General features: G+C 44.3%; 1 protein-coding gene across 2 annotated transcripts in view; it reads left to right on the plus strand.

Annotated features, from left to right (window-relative positions):
• The window catches only part of antxr2a (ANTXR cell adhesion molecule 2a), a 48753-nt gene extending 31848 nt beyond the window's left edge, over nucleotides 1–16905 (plus strand). For both annotated transcript variants that reach the window (XM_086111677.1, XM_086111678.1), the window contains one exon: nucleotides 15641–16905. In XM_086111677.1, coding sequence (XP_085967803.1) covers nucleotides 15641–15676 — 36 coding nt within the window. In that variant the 3' untranslated portion in view covers nucleotides 15677–16905. The remainder of the gene's footprint in view (nucleotides 1–15640) is intronic.
• Nucleotides 16906–17813: the final 908 nt, after the last annotated feature.

The following is a 17813-nucleotide window of genomic DNA, read 5'->3' on the forward strand; positions in this document are numbered from 1 at the left end:
GGTATAAGGAAGTAGATGGCTTTTCTGTTTTCGTTTTGCATGGCGACTGTAAAAGCCAAATGGGCACTGTCCCACAATGTACTGCGGTCTTCCTATAAAGTTTGTGGAATATAGTTCCTGGGTAGTCGTGAATTCATCTACTGGACAAATACGCTTGGTAAATATGAGACGGTCCTCTTCAGAAGTTTTCACTTCATTATTTTTGTTGAGTTCTGGTACTTTGTCACTCCAGCGTGACAATTCCAAAGCGTCCCTTTGCAGGTGGCTGTCAAAGGTGGGACAGGGGGTGCGGCTTTTGATGGCCGACAGGGACCCCCCCGGGTCATGAATGTTTCAGAGAATGTTTTTCGGGGTTTTCGTACAGGTGTAAGGAAGCAGGTTGTTACCGACATCTGTTCGGCACGGGTCACGGCCCTCCAACTGCTCCCACGGTGGTATGAACACCCCCCCCCCCCCCCTCCCCATACACACACACCCATAGTTCCGTGCCACCGCCCTGAGCCACTACTGCATTTTCCAGCAGATGCAGACGCGCGAGACAATAAATGAGAGGGAAACTGTTTTTTTTTTTTTCTCGGGGTCTCACATTTAGTGCCCGAGGGCCTTCGACACCAAAGGTAGGCGGTGGCAGTGGGGCGGGGGGCGGCCACAGCTGCGGTGCCGAACTCGCCCCGGGCGCAAATAAAGAGATCTGATGCGTTTTGACTGTGTTGTCGGGCGAGCGCTGGGAACCAGGGAGGCACTTCAGAGCCAACTTGGCGCTCGCAACATCTGCCGCCAAGTTTTTCTCGGGCTCGGCTGGGGATGGCAGGTAGAGCAAGGTGGCGGGGTGGGGGGGGGGGGGGGGGGTTGGGGCGGAGAGGGTGGAGCGCAAGCTTTCGGGCAGCCCCTTGGAGCCGCGTGTTTAAAAATGGCGGCTATCGAGCAACCCCCCCCCCCCCCCCCCCCCCCACACACACACACACACCACCACGCTGTCCGACAGGAAGCCGAGCACGAGTAGGCGAGCTGCGATGAAACAGGCGGTGGACTTGCTCTGCTGTTGTGTGTGAGTGGGCTTACTGTTGGATTTCCATTTGTTCCTCTCGCTTCGCATCTGTTCCTCACCAGGGGGACGAGTGGGCCGAGTGCTGGTGGAGGTTAACAGTGCGAGCTGCCGGACCGCCGCGCTGATAAAATGGCGTTTTTTTTTCTGTGTGCCGTTTGTGTCTGTATTTGGGAAATCTCATGATGTAATTGTCTTTTGTTTTTTGTTTTTTTGTAAAACTCAGGTCTTATTTATTTATTTAGGTGTGCTATTTTATTTCCGTTTGCTCTGCTAGCGAGGGTCCTTGGTGAAGTTTATATGAGACGGCGTGATAGCGAAAACCGAGAGCCATTGACGATATAAATTTTTTTAAACCATAAATATATCACTCACTAGGGCCTCAAAACGCGTTCACATTTCATTTGAAACGCATCCTAAAACTGAAAACATCGCTTACAGGTGGTGTGATTTCCCCACCCATTTGGATGAACCCCACGTAAAGTTCAGATGCTCAGTTCAGTTGTACAGGTTATAGCTCACATTCATGACAATTTTGAAATTAGTTATTTCGGTTTGGTTTTTCTCCCATAAAAGAAAAAAAAAGGCATTTGAACACGGGTGTGTAGATTTTTTTGTATACATTGTAAACAGGTTGGTGTTCAAGAGAGCTTTGTGTTGGTGGCCATGTTTACACTGAAACTAAGACAATAATCCCCTCACGCGGCGGCACGCTACAAAGCCTGGAGACTTTATGGCTGACAGCTTCGAGACTTTTCCCATGCAAAGACTTCTGTTCTTTCCCAGAAAATATGTCCCGTGTTAAAGCGGAGGACAAGCTGTCGCTGGGATTTTGTCATCTGCTACGGACGTTCAAGAGTGGAGGATTGAAATATGGAAATAATGGCCTACCAACATGGGTATGCTAATCAAGGGCTTTCTGTTGCCCTACTTAAAAAAAAAAAAAAAAAAAGACTCAAGAAATTTGATGTACATAAAGTATGAATTGATAATTGATTATGAATTATATATTATACATGAGAATTAGTTATGTAAACACCAACATAATTAATTAATTAGTTACATTGTGGCATATGTTATCTTCAATCATTTCATTATTTCATCAAATACAGCGGACCAAGGTTTACACCAGTTCCTTGACCTGCATCAGGGTGTAGAACTGGCCCAAGCCCCACGACCTAGACCCTTACAGTTGCTACGGGCAGTGCCAAATGGCCGATTGGGGCCCTGATTTGGACCGAGCTCGATACTCAGACCAAGAGAAGTATTCAGAACATAGACCAGGACCATAGGCTAGGAATTAAGAGATCCTGGTCAAAGACATAGACCAGGACCTAAGGAACTAAAGGCCAAGGACTAGGACCAAGGGGCTAAACCTGGCCCAAGAACGAGAACTGGAAAGTTGATCGAGCTGGCTACTCCCTGTGATCAGATTAGCGTGTCTTTGTCTTGAGACTTGGTGAAGCAGCATGTGGTCCGTTGTCCGTGGTCACAATTCAACACTTGTATGTTTGTTATGAGGTTGATTTTCGCCCTCCCCTGACACTTTATTAGCTGCGCCGCAGCAATTTAGTAGCAATTAGCCCGGTTAATTATGGGATGTCACGCTCTCTGATCCGTAGGTGCATCATTAGCTAGCGTGTTTACTTCCCATTAAAAGCCTTTTATGGGGAAATCAGCGCTTCGCGGATTTCATGCGGAGGTGCGCATTGTAAACACATCTTCGCCACCTCTTGTGTTTTTATTCTACCTTAACGATTTATTACAAAAGAAGTTAGCGCCGCATTAGCATATTGTCCTCTCACACATTTAGCTAGCTAGCGTGGGTGAAACCTTGAAGATGTATCATTTGAAACAATCGCGCCTTCTATTAGACAAAAGGCGTGAAAGGACCGCTACATCTGTTAGCGCTTGGGGCTAACAGTTGCCAGTGAATGTTTGCATTTGAATTTACATCCAGGCGTAAAGGTGCCGGTGGCGCTTGTAATCGTCACAAGGCTATAATTATATTAGCATTGTTATTATTAAGAGTGCTTTTATTAGCTATTTGGGTCAAAGCGCTTAATTAGTTGTGAAATTGCTATTCCAGCACAACACATTGTGGAATTCACAAATAGATACAGTGGGACGTTACTTTTTCACAATCATCCTCTCTAGTCTGGCAAGGAATTCAGAAGTCGGGATAACAACTCGACGTGATCCTGGTCGAGCCTTTTTGGTCTTGATCCAAGCCCAGGTATTGGACGAGGCTCTGGTATTGCTATGGACATCAGTCCTGGTCTCGACCCTTACGAAAACCAACTGTGATACAAAGTAAGAACGACTGCAGCTTAGTTGTGACGACGGTCTTTGTGTTTCGTCCTCTGTTCAACGTGTATTATATGTTTACAGGGGACGCCCCCGCCCACGAGGAATCAGGACACTTCCAATACCTGTTACAAATGTATTTTTAAAATACACAAATTAATAATGAATTCTTCAATAAGTGAGGATAAATATTTTTTGTATGACAAGTCTCTGTAAATATGTCTTGCCGTGAACAAAACAAGAATTGTTAATCGCGAAGGAAGTGCAAACATGAGCGTTTGAGCCTTCACCGCGTCTCTCGTCGCCACCCAATAATGCGGCTTGACCGGCTGGCCGTATCGCCGCCGCGTGCTAGCGTTGCGCCGAGCCCTGGGCCTCATTAGTTCTATGGGTGGACCCGGGCCTCATTAGTTCTATCAGCGGGCGTCCTCGTTAGAGCTAACAAGTAGCCAGCTGACAGCGCCGTTCCATCGCCTCCACCCCCGCCTGTGCCGTGACAGCTTTCGCCGCGGCGGAAAAAGCAAGCGACCGTTTACGAGCGCCGACCGCTCTCTCTTAACCAGATGACTTCTTTTTTACATGAAGCCAGCAAAAGTAGGGCAGATGTCTGTGTGACTGGTTGTAAATTTGATAATGACCGCCATGTTAATCCTACCCCCCCGCACCCCCTTCCCCTCCTGCTCTGGACCTGGCTGGTAACAGGATTAACCTCATAAAGCAAGCAATATATTTTTTTGTTATTGCTGACTGCCGATTGGACGACGGGCCGATCCTGAGTGTAGAAAATTAAAATAACACAGCTAAAGCAAAAGCCAAGGTGCTCGTGCAAAGTAAAACTTGAAAAATAAAAGGCATCGAAAATGTTAATTAAAATTACAATGAAAGGAAAAGACTCAAGTTTTCAAGTTAATTGATCTATTCCAGATATGAATATTTAGGAATGAAATTACAAAGCACTGAAAATTTAATTAAAACCGTATACTCAAATTCAAATATACTAATTATGAAAATACAAAATAAAATGAACATCAGACAATAAAATGAAATGCAGATTAAATTTAGAACATCCATCCATCCATAGTCAGGTTGAAACATAATTATAATTTAAAAAAAAACAGTTGGAATTAAAATGTATGAAAATGTTAATAATAAATGCAAAATGGCCTCACAAATCATTTTGGAATTAAAAAAATAAAAACCAAAACATAAAAACAAGAAATGAAAATGAAATGAAAACTTCAGCTCCACGGGCATTTAAAAGTCAACTAAATATGAAGTTGAATGAAGACATTAGCAATCAAAGTAAAAGCCAAAATGTTTCTGGGTTTCATGTGCTCTGCGTATTTGAGTTTCTTCCTTTTTGTCGTGAGCTTTTCGCCTTTCCACTTTGTGATGGCTTAAATGACTGCACTTTGGTTCGAATATTTCCATAAAGCCTTCTTGTTTTTGTCGAGCGCAGCGAGTGTTTTTCCAAGTTGAGAGCAACAACAAACAAGTTTGACGGTTGCCCCTGTTCGATGTTAGCATGGATCCAGATTTAATGTCATTTATTTGTGATCCCTTCTCATGGAGTTTGGGATTACTTCTCTCCGCCCGCGGGACTTAATCCCAAATATGTTTTTGGCCATCCTCGTGGTTGCCGTGGTGCTTTGCGGATGCGGCCACGCCGCTCGTCTTTCCTCCCCATTAGCTGATGGCTCTTGTTGTATCTGGGTGGTCTGGGCTGGTACCTGCACCCCGGACAAAGACGAGGGGAGGGCGCTCGGGTCGGGGGGCCAGTTTGGCGGCCTGATCCGATCTGACCTGATGTTCCCCCCCCCCACCCCAGCCCGCCCCCTCGTCCTCGCTCGGACCGCCGCTCCTCTCTTGGCTTCTTTTCTTCATCGCCTATTAAAATCAAAGCGAGTAGAAGAGGCGGCGGGGATCTTGGCTTTAATTAAATTACATTATTGTTAACGTCAGCGTCGCAGGGGCCGACTCGGTCGCGTGCGCTCTGCCTTCCTCCGCCTCTTCCTCCTTCACCTCCTGACAGACGTATAAAGGAGGAGGAGGAGGGGCTGAGCGAAGAGGGGGGGGGGGTGTCACACATCCTGGCCGTAATGTATTCTAATGCTCCCCTGCGTTGATTTGAATTTTTAAAAGGGTGGAAGCGGGGACGTCATGTTATGCGGGGAATATGTTCACAGTGAATATTCAATGAGCGCATGCTTATTTTGTATACATGAATGTAACAAGGTGGCCGCGCAGCCTAATTCGGAGTGAAAGGCCCTCGCGTGCGCGCAAAAAGCGTTTTGAACACCGCCGCCGACACGGCGCTATGAATACACAAGCCAACGTCGACACGATGCGTTCATTACCTTCTGCGACCTTCTGTTGACAAACAGAGTTGACGCTCCTGGTCGGAGCAGAATGCCCGAAAGGCCAAAATGAAGAGCCCCGAATCCAGTTAGTAACGGGAAATTTGCTCGCTATGGGTGGACCTACAAAAACGTCCCCAGAACCCATGCCTGAAAATACACAGCAAGTCTGCCAAATATTTTGAGGTCATTTTGGCTGTTTCGAAACCCATTTTACTTAGTGACAAGAAATTTAGTTGGCAGGACTATCATAAGAAGACCAACAAAAAAGTGTGAAGGAACCATGCTCTCCAAGACACGTGGAAATCGACCAATTTTGGCGTTTCTGCCATTTCCACCAAGATGACGTCTGAGGGGCATTTTTAAGGGAGCTTACCCTTGATTCGTTTCAGTTAGTTTTATGAAATTTGGTCGTCGTGTCTTTCATGAGTAGATCTACAAAAAAAAAAGTACATCCCATGCCCGAAAAGAATTTTCGTGTGAGTTTTGGTTTCCAGATTTGCTAAGATGAACTGTTTTGAGGTATTTCAAAACTTCAGCCCCTGAATGCCTGGTTCTGTGAACAAAATGACATTTCCTGGACGTTCAAAAATGTTCAAGGAACCCCTGCCTCACAATAAACGTATAGCCTGCCATTTTGCTTTGAGTTTTGAGGTTGTGTTGGTCATTTGCAGTTTTCTGACTCGGCCAAAATTCTCCGGCGAGTTAAAAAATTCTGACTTCTGTCGAACAGAGCACCATGAAATTTGGTCTCATCTGTATACCCGCAAAAAAGCCACAGTGACTTGTTCCTGAAAAGGAACGGGAAGTCTGACATTTTGGTTTGAATTTGCGGGTAAAGCTAGTCATTTACAGTTTCGCTACAAAGATGAAATTCTGGAGAGTTTTTAAAAATCCAGCCCCCAAGTGTGTTTTTAGTTCTTGACATGGATTTTCGTGGCTATGTCTACAATAAGCAGACCCGCTAAAAGGCACAGGAAGGTCGGCATTTTCGTCTGAAGCGGCATATTGTCGGTTGGTGTCAGCCCGTCAAAATGACCCCGCATTTGACGGTTAGCGCGACACATAACGCCACTGGTGTCCCACTCCCGTCCCATAGCTGGCTGGTCCTCGCTTTTATTTCCAGAAAACAGCCTCGTTGGCGTGGAAACCTAAAGCCGGAGCAGATGACGTCTTGAAGGATGTTTCTTTTCGAATGAATAAATCACCGCCATCCATAATTGATGATGGAAAAAAGATGCAGATGTGACAATAGTTGGCGCGATGCGACCGCTTGTTTAAAACGCCCTTGGAGTCCTTCCAGATGTGCTTGTCGTCATTTTTTTCCCTTCCCGCACTAAAAGGCTGCATTTCAACTTGAATTCTCTCCATTTGCCCTCTTTTTTTTTTCTTTTCTGTGTCTTTGACGGATACCGGTAGAGTTAGTTAATAACGCAGCTTATTAACCCTAATGACAGTGTGATCTTTTACCATTGATAGCTTGTCGGGGACTTAATTAAAGATGATCCACTTTTAATTAAGCGCTCTCGCCGCCGTCGACCTCGCCTCCTGCGATTTGTCGTAAAAAAAGCCGACGCGGCGAAATCAGGTCGATCGCGACGGATGTCGTTCCTCCAGTAGCCGTCTTTGGCGAGTTAGCCCGTCAGCTGGCTAGCGGCTCTGCTCTTTTGAATTTTTCGCGTTTTGGGCGACGGCCTCGCCGTGCTTCCGGGTGGCTTCGGGGCCGACGACCCGCCGCAGTGCCTGCGCGTAATGAAGACGGCAAAGTGCGGGCGGGCGGCAGGTTTCCGGTGAAGGTTCGGCTGTCTGTTGTGGCGGCAAGCGATAAAGAATGGCCGCCCTGATCGCATGCGACGTTTTCACCGGGGGGGGGGGGGGTGATGCAAACCGCCGCTAATGAAGCCGCCGTGAAGGGGGACAAGTGGGTGTGTGGGCCTGTCTGCACACTTAAATGTGTATTATTTCGTGTGTGTGTGTGTGTGTGTTTGTGTTTGTGAGTTAAATCGATGGCGTACAAGCAGTTCTGTTTGGTTGCCAGAGCTTCAAAGCTGTTAAATCTCACCGGCCAAACGCTAAAGTTGACAATCATCGCACGACTTGATTTTGGTGCGAGCATCTGAGCCCCAGTGTGTCACACATGCACACACAGACGCACACACACACACACACACACCAGGCCATATGTAAGCTTTTTCAATAAGCCCTCATGCTTTTCCGTCAACAAACCCAAATTCTTGTTGTGCAAAACGTCTGAGATGTACGTTCCGATAAACGTTTGGGCTCGGACGAGTAATAGCACACAAAAGTTGTACCTTTTGGTCTTTGACTGCTTATAAAGCCAGTAAGTGACAGTGACGCTGAATCGAATTGTCTTTCAAAAATTTCGTTTTTTCCTTTTTTTTTTGTACAAAGACATCATTGAGATGTCCCCCCCCCCCCCCTCCCTCAAAACAATGACCGTGGCTCTGCAGACGAATACATCACAATATGTGATAACCAATGAATACGATGTAGCTAGGCCCCCTTGTGGTTAAAGATAGGCATGACATGACACATTCTTGGCATGAAAACTGACTTTAGACAGACTGTAACGAACTACAATGTTGCTTTGGTTCTTGGTGATTTTTTTTAAATTGTTTTTGTATTATCAACTTTACCCGGACTTGAACAAAATAGAATCCGTTTGCAATTCGGAAATTTGTGATTTGCGATGTTTGCCATTTTGGTCTTCACATCATCGAGTGTTGTACGGATAGTTGATAATAGAATCAGTTTCACCATCACTGAAGATATAGTCTGTGGTCACAATGTTACAATTAACTACGTTTTAGGATAATGCCCACACACACGCACACACACACACACACACACACACATTCTGTATTTAATCTCCAGCATCACATTCCAGCCAACCGCGTTGGTTATTAGCGTTCGGCTGGAGGATAGGCATATTTTCATTTTTTCACGTTTCTCTCACCCGCGCTCACCAGTGTTGCTTTACAACCTCGTAAATACAGTAACAACTTTGCTCCTTGTCGCAGATGTAAAGCTGTAACTGTTTATTCTTTTCTAGAAAATCACATTTAATGCTGATATATGACCGTGCACATGAAAAGTTAGATGTGAGTCAATAATGAATGTAGCACAAGTTAATGATACCATATCATGTAATCATATAATGAGTCAATTGAAAAGTCATGTGGTAAAAATGTGAAGGAATAACTCAACATTTTCAGAAGAAAACACAATTTAATTATATACAAATGATGTTTTTTGTTTGTCATTTCATTCCCTTCAACCAATACAATTTTCCCCACTTATTCAAATTGTAACTCGGCGTCTAAAAACATTGAAACAGGCCTCGCTGTGTTCTCACTCGATGCTAATCAAACGTTGAACTTGCGCACCGATGACCGCTCGCGCCTTGCTCATCACGTCCCGATGATGAGACAACAACGAGCTATTAACACTTTTGCACGTTCCCTTTTTTTTTCCCCCACCAAGCCTCGTTTTCCGCCAATCTTTTCCTTTGCTGATTGACGACACGCCCCTAATTGCGTCTTGCTTGCTCGCAGCCACGCCGAGACGCCTCTCGTCGACGCGATGCGTCTCCTTTCCAAAAGACAAAGCAATGGCGGTGGCTCGTAACGCGTTACCCTTACTTGACTGACTTTTGGGGAGAAATTCTACTTGTCTGTTGAGTCAAACATTTTTTAATAAGAAAAGTTATCCCTCTATAGTAATCCATCCATCCATTTTCGGATCCGCTTCTCCTCACGAGGGTCTTTCCCGGTTGTCTTCGGGTCATAGGCGGGGGACACTCTGAACCAGTTGCCAGCCGAACAACCATCCGCGCTCGCACTCACACCGAGGGACGATTTAGAGTGTTCCATCAACAAAATCCTACTTTAGTAATTCATTTCATTTCAAATGTACATACGTTATGCACGTTGCTTACACATTACGGAATATTAAACTTCGATCACAATAAAGATGTTATTTACTCACCACCAGTATTGCAGATATATACTGTATGTATGTGTATGTGTGTGTGTGTGTGTATATTTATATACCTGTATGTGTGTATATATATACAGAATATATATGTATATTTGTATGTACACGCACTATGTATGTTTATATATTTTCAAAATTAGAAGTATTCATGTCACGTCTTGTGTTCTTGTATTTGTAACGTTCTTTTATGTTGCGCAGGACAGTATGCGCCCGCTCAAATTGGCAGCTTATATGAATACTCGGCAGCGTTAAAGAGCTGCGGTGTCTTGTAAAAAAAAAAAGGTCTCCTAATGCTGAATTGCGTGTTTTTATGAGCACGCCTACACAAGACTTTTACGGCGCCCGCAGACATGCGAGCTTATGCTTTTTTGCTGCACTTCGGAAGCACATGTGACATCTCCGGCGGGGCCGCTTTGTGATGCCCGCGCTTAATTTAAAAGTACACATGAGCCCGGTGGAACCCCCCACCCCCCGACTGCCGCCACCGCCACCCTCGACGCTGATACGCCCTGGCACCCACGGGGGGAATTAACAAAATGTCCGCCGCTGTGTGTATTTTGTTGTTGTTTGGAGTTGTTGCATTTTATGGACGGCGCGGCTTTGGCGACACTGAGCAGCTGTGTGACCTCTGGCTTCATTTCTTTGGGCAGGGGAAAAAAAAATTGCAGTGTTTTAAAAAAAACATTTGAATATTTTGCACATATGCGGGGAGCGGGACAGTAAATGTGGGGGGGCGGGGGGGAAATCACTTTTGATGTGAAGGTAATACAGTAATACATTTTCATAACCAGACACACAATGGGTTTAGTTAGTGGAAGTTTGCAATTTCCTTTTTTTTTTCTTCGCCTTAATATTTCAACGTAACGTTCAGAAATGATGCCTTATCCTCATAATATGAACAATATTCATTCTAGTAAAATAATAATAAAAAAAACAATTCTTGTAAAATTCAGATCCTCTTTTTTTAGGATTGTTTTTTTACATTGCAATTTTTTTTTCTTTGTGGGCATATTATGACCTTAATTTCTACTTAATGATTACTTTTTTATTGTACTATGACTTGGTTTTCGTAATCTAATGAATTCAGTCAAGTAAAATAAATGAGAAAAATGTATTCAAATAAATTTAAATCATCGTTGAATACTCTAATGAATTATATCAAACTCAAATTAAAAAGAAATTACTTATTTTATTAAACATGACTCGGGTTGTCGCTATCAAATCTATCCTATCAAATAAGCGAGATCGAGGAATCCGATGAATTAGACTGTAGTATCAACTTTGTACCAATAGAGGGTACTAAAGAATGTGTAGCCTGGCAAAGCTTCAGGGCAAGAAAAAAAAATATGGTTGCCTTGTTGCCATTGCCTTTTTTTTTTTTGCCCCGTCCCTTCATGACATGAATCGTTTCTATTTGATGTGTTGAAGTTTTCCCGTCATAAAATGAGGTCTTTGTTCGTATTTCCAGTAGAACTGCTTCACTTTTGAACGCTGAGTATTTGTTATTTTTTATTTTTTTACAAACAGGCTAGCTAGCTTACTGCATGTGTAGTGCTAATTAGCTGCTAAGCTACTTGCACGAAGCAGAACAATCTTTTCTTGTCTGCGCTGGCCCCACTGCGCGCCGCTTATGATTATTTCATGCTCTTAAATTCTTGATGCGTGCCTCTGCGGCTTGCGGGAGTATTCGAGTTGGCCCGCCGCGGCGTTCAACACCGCGCAACGATTCGGACAGCGCGGTGGCGCGGCTCCGCCCGGGTCCCCTCGGTTGGATCCCGCTCGTCCATTAGCGCCATCTGTGCCATCCCCGCGCCGTCTGCGAGGGCTCCGCCGCCCGTGCCAAAACTATTGGCATTTCTCTGGAACAAGCGCAGGGACGGAGCCCAGAGCGCTTAGCTGCCAATGATGTGCACTTACTACCGTGCGCACACACCAAAAAAAAAAAAAATGGAGAGAGAGGGAAGCTTCAACTCTAGGGAAACAGATGGGCACCGAACATCTGCAGCCATGACAAAATGGCGGCAAACGGCTACTAGCTTTGTGAGACGACACTAATTTGAGCAGGTGAAAACAAGGTGATGGAATTTGACTCAACAGGTTTCAAGAGCAGAATTTTCAAAAGGAGTTTGTGTGGGACCACTGTTAACGTTGAAGATAACCCTTTGCTGGCTACTTCAATCCAAAATGGCTGACGTCTTCATCTTTTTTTGCGGTTTAATTTAAAAAAAAAAAAAGGAAAGGGAAAAAAAAAGTCCACCATGAGCGATTGATTGGTGCAGACGCTGAAGTTCAGAGATGCTTTTTCCAGACTGCTCTGCATATGCTGCTGCCGTTTGCTAACTTTTTAGAGCAAGCTGTCGCCGCTGATCCCGGGTCAGCGGATGACGGCTCCGACGGCGACATTCCGCTCTGTCAGCTTCCTCCCTTCCGAGTGTTTGATACTCACGCAGTGCATCACAGGCCGACGGTTTAATACCCTCCCGTAAATTGTGCCGCAAACTCAGGAGACTGCATCAGCGCTATCTGTTTGTGGATGCATCTGTTTAGCGTGACGCTAACTCAAAAATGACTGCCGCACGCTCCTGCTGAGAACACGACCGATTTTAGCATTTTATCACTTCTCATTGGAAATAGGACTTGACTCCAGGGTTATGAGTAAAAACCTTATTGGTCTGCCTCAGCACTTTAAAAAATATATCTATTTATTTATTTTTTGGGGCTATTCAGGGTGTTTTCAACTTTTGTTATGTTAGCCTTTTACCTGACTTCATGGTGTGGGCCAAACTGTTCGTGCTTCATCCATTTTGTTCGCAGATTACTATTGGTTAGCGTGTCGACTGTGAGCTGGTTAGCATTTTGTCAATTCTACGAGCATGATTTGGAATCATTATCGATCAGCTTCGGCCCTTGCGCTGGTCAGGTTGTCAGTTTCATGATAGCGCGTTTTCCCATTAGCGTGTTAGTTAGCATTCATTCCAGGATTTGTTGTTTACGTCACCGATACCGTCCACGTGCGGCAACGAAAAAGAAGAAAGGTCGGAGTGGTCGGTGATCATCACGCTTTTGGCCGAGTCTCGGGTGGCTGCCGTTTCCCAGCAGGCCAGATGGCAGCGCTGTGTGGGCAGTGTGTATTTGAGGGGCTAGCGTCAAGATGGCCAGCAGTCTTGTGGACGAGGGTGGATTGCTCACACACTCTGTCCATTGCAGATGCCTTCAATTTCTACTTTTAATGACCATTAACAGCTTTCAATTGGTGCATTTCAACCCAAACGGCAGCCATGTTGTGTTTCTTCAGATGTGGATTACTGAAACTTTTTGTTGGTCGAACTTGTGAGAAACACTCAGGCTGGTATCTCACTCAGCGGCGAGCATTAGCGAACGTAGGGACTGTTTTTTTTTTGTTTTTTTTTGTCAGGGTTCGTTAAAAGTTGCAGTGACGTTCGCTGGGTGTTGACAAATAGTTTTAACGGTCGCAAATCGTTTTTCTTGTCGCCATCAATTTTCTAACATGTGCAAAATTTCTTTGAGGCAAGAAAAATGGTTTGCGATGGTTTGTTGGTGTTTTTGCAGCTTTGAACACATCCTGACCCAAAAAACAAAAACAAAACATCTTCACGACATGTGCAAACTCTCGCAAGCATGCCTTTTTGAGACTCTGCTCAAAATTTACGTGCTTACCAAATTTCTGTTGCCCTCTTGAGATTTTTATTTTTTTTTGTGGGTCCACTCATGAAGGACAAATCAGCCAAATTTTATGTTGCTATGAGGGCTGAATTCTGGAAATGAGCCCGAAATGTCTGCTTGCAACCGAATGGTCGACGTCGGTCCTTTTTGATATCAGAAACGGTCATAAACTCAGAGCATGTTGCTCGATAATGCGGCAAAGAGACTGTTTGTGAAAGGAGAAGCGCGTTGAGTCAAGTCGCCATCAAGCTGTCAGCGCGGCAAGCAACACATGGCCGGCTAATTTACATTTGTACTTTTTCTTTGATTTGTAGAGCGGGCGGGATTTGCTCGTTATTGACCAAAGCGTGCGAGGAAAGTAACCAAGGAAGTGAAGAAAGAATTTGACGCAAATGTGGTGTGCATTTGGATGCCCTCCGTATCATTTTGCACTCTGTTATTCGGCAACTCAGTGTGTCATCAAACCCTTTTGATGTACTTGTAGTTGTAAATATTTAAAGATATCGAATTGATTTTTGTCTGCTTGACTTCATCCAAGTGACTGAAATCTTTTCTTTGCATTGTAGTTTTCAGCGAGCCACGGCCATCATTTGTACAGTAGTAGCTCTACTTACGAACGTCTCTTCATACGAAATTTTCAAGTTACGAAATGCCTCAACAGGAAAATATTGCCTCTTGTTACGAAAGAAATTTAAAGATACGAAATGTCAAAATACAGTATGGGCCACTTCTCGCAGCTCCGAGTTTCCTGAACGCAGCATACTTAGAGCTGCTCTGCCATTGGCTATTACCTGGCATCTTCGTGGCATCCCATTGGCTAAGAGGGACCTCAACCGTTTGTGTCTGTGTGTGTAGATCGCGAAATAGATAAGCGTCGATGCAGCGTCCTCGTCATTCGGCCCCCGATAGTTTTGCGTAAATAAACCGAAGAAAAGTGTTTCCCAGTCGGGCGATCGCTCACTATGCTGATTTTTACCTTGGATATTTTTGAAGGATTGTTAAAAGCCGACAAAAGCAAACATCCTTGGATCAGTTCTTTACAAAACGCCAGGCAAAAAAACAACACTCCTGAGAGGGAACATGAACTGAAGAGGGCAAAAAAATGATGAGGGCGCAGTTAAAAGTTAACTCATTCACTCCCAAAGACGCTTTTAAACGTCTTTTCAGACTTGGTCCAGAATTGGCTGGTACTGAATGAGTTAAATGAGCATCGTTTTTGTTCATTACTCTATTCTTTGATTTTTACATGATGCACAACTCTCATTTATTCTGCAAAAAAAAAAAAAAAGTGTAGTCCCCCTTTAAGCAGTGTAACAAAGTATTTGTACTTGGTTACTTGTCACCACCGGAATTGATTCCACATGAGCTCAACAATGTGAATCGCCGCACGACCGCACGCCGTTTGATTTTTGTGCTTTCAGCACGTCCGCTCGCAGTTTCTGTCTGCGGGTGTGCAGTCGAGGGATTCGCTGTGTGAGAGCTCCCTCTTGGTGTCGCCGCGGCAACTGTTGGCGCACGCACACACGCGTCCCCACATTCGCGCGCGACAAGAAAGACGTTCTGATGCCATATTTGCATCAGCTGTTGTCCAAATCTATTCTCGACATGATGGATATTTCAGTTGGAGTTTTGATTCAGGCTCAAGTTGCTTTAAAAAAAAAAAAATTCTCAATCCAATGTCCACTTTTATTTGGGGTTTGTATATCGGGCATTGGAAATGATTCACGTATGACCTTGAGTGATTTCTCTATCCGAGCGGCTTTATTTGTCCGACTGGATTGCAGACATCCTTTGTTCATTCTTTGGTCGCCTTTTTTTACAGGGCGACGGAGCTTTATTTTGAAATTGTTTTGTAGCCGAGAGACATGATTTATTTGTACTACTTTATTTGGATTCTAACCAATGATGCGGACGTCTCATAATGTGGTATTGGATGTATGATAATAATAGTAGGAATAATAATCATGTGGACAAAATGAGTATATGATTGCGAAGATTCATTTTTTAAAATTTGTTTTATAACGACACCCATAGACAATGAGTCATTTTTTTTTTTACATCAGTTTTTCAACACAGGCAGGATGTTTTTTTATTTTTTTGTTTGCAATATTTCAATATTTGTATTGTACAATTTTTTTTCCCCGATTCCCATGTGACCGTAACAAATCACAATCACAATGATTTTTCTCGGTTCTTCCTAACGATATTATTTTGTTTGTGTTGCCTTCAGGGTCGCTGTGTAAATTTCAGCCGTGTCCGGCGTTAGAGGACCACGCCGATGACGTCCAGACGCCCGCCGCCACGTATCAGAGAAGAATTTCTCATATTTTTTCCTGTATTTATATTGACTTCAATATTCTTCCAGCCCCGTTTACGATGATGATTTTTATTTTTATATTTTCCCACAATCATTCACACTGAACGCAGTGCAAACATATTGAAGGAAAACAAAAGAAGAGTTTGTCAGAACAATCCCGGCGGGGCGTGGGGAGTCGGGGGGTAGTGGGTCAGGGGGCGGGGCCTCCTGTCAATCCTGCTCGTCTTCCTCTCGGCGACGTCTCGTCAACGTGGAACTCGCCCAACCGTCCGTTTTTTATTTTTATTTTATTTTTTTTGTCCCCTTAACACGTGACGGGTGGGTGACAAGACAAACGCCCCGAGGTTTTCGGACCCCGGCGAGACTTTGCCGTTCCCAAGATACCTTCCCGCCCGCCTGTCGTCAGGGAGTTAATAGAGCGTAGCTCCCGCTCTGCCGCGGGGGCCACGACCGTACCCGTCTAATTATTAGCCTTCTTTTTTTTTTTTTTTTTTTCCAATCTTCCAAAATTAATTTCACGTCATTTCAAAGAAATGTTGCACTTTGTACAGATTTTTGCCTTGAAATATTTTCGCCACCAAAGATATTGAAATCTTGAATGTATTCGCTTTGGCACACTTGAAGTCAGCTTACACATCCTTCAGTTGGCAACCAAATGAGCATGCGCCGTTATTATCCGATCTTATAATCAGTGTTTGAAACTTTTGTTTTTTAATATAGGAAGACTTTTATACTATAAAAAATATTTTGGAAATAAATATATGTTTATTTAATGTATTAGATTTTATTTCTGTACAATCCATAAAAAGAAATATTTTTACACCCAGTATTTATCGTTATTCAACAAATTACGAAAAAAAAAAAGAAATAATTTCATGACTTGATTCTGAGTATTTGTTTGAATGCTGCTGTACAATTGAAGACAACATGTTTGGCCTCTCCGTTTGTCGCCAGGAAATTAATAGAGCATATTTCAGCCGCCGGGCCCGACCTGCCTGGGCGGAGGGAGCAGGCGATGGACGGACGGTCGGGCGGACGGACGCTTGGGTTTGTGAAGGATTGATGCCTCCAATTTGTCTGACATTAGCTGGTGCTCAGCAAGGCATGAACTTTTTTAAATTTTTATTTTTTTTAAGGATAACAAAGAACAGAAATGTCCATTAAAATAATTCAACGACTGTGAAGTGACTCGTTGCCGAAAAACGAGGGCAAGTGAGAGAGAAAAATGAGTCTTACCTGCAGTTGCGATACACAATTTTTTTTTTATTCTATATTTTTATATATACCTGTATATATACAGTATATACTGTATATACACAAGTCACAATCTTGTTGATAGAATTTTTTTTGGAGGGGAGGGGGAGTACAACTTTTACGACAAGCATTTTGACTTTTACAATTATTGACAACATTTTGGGCATTATTTTAAGCTCGTGGACTCTTGTTGATTGTTGAAGACGGGACGGTCTTTTGACGATGAAAAATGAACTTTTGTTTCAATCTGAGGAAAGCTTTGAAAAGTTCCTCTCCCACAGAAAACGCCACTTGCCTCCGCTCAACTTTGGCCGAGTCCAAAAGACTGACAACAGACGAGACGAAAAAAAAATAAAATAACGGGGTGGGGGGGGGGGGGGGGACACGCCTTGTCGTCAAGCGCGTCCACAGCCCAAACGTAAACCCAAAGTAACAGATGCGACGGACGGATAAGTATTGTTCATTTCCAGAAATGATGTAGCCTATTTTTCCTTGGCGTGCCTCCGCCCCGATCCCAAAGGGGAGGGTGGTTGTGCGGCTCGAGGCGGGGGGCTGGGGGGTCGCTTGTTGTTTCTTCTTGGTCATGTGAAGGAAAAGGCCGGAACGACGCAGTCACTTTGCGAGCGGCCAGCGTGGAGATTGGAGTGGAAAAGCTGACAAGGCCGCCGCCCCTTTGACGGCGAGCGCTATGGACAATGACCGGTGGCGGCTGGCCGACCGCCCCCTCGCCCGAACGCATGACACCAAAAATAAGCTCAAGCGCCGTCAACGCCGACATACCCGTCTAATTATTATTCCTTTGTTCGCCACTCGTCGAGACGCTCCCGACGTG

This window comes from Hippocampus guttulatus, chromosome 5 (genome assembly GCF_054856545.1).
Source record: "Hippocampus guttulatus isolate MCC_2025c chromosome 5, RoL_Hgut_1.0, whole genome shotgun sequence".
Lineage (NCBI taxonomy): Eukaryota > Metazoa > Chordata > Actinopteri > Syngnathiformes > Syngnathidae > Hippocampus > Hippocampus guttulatus.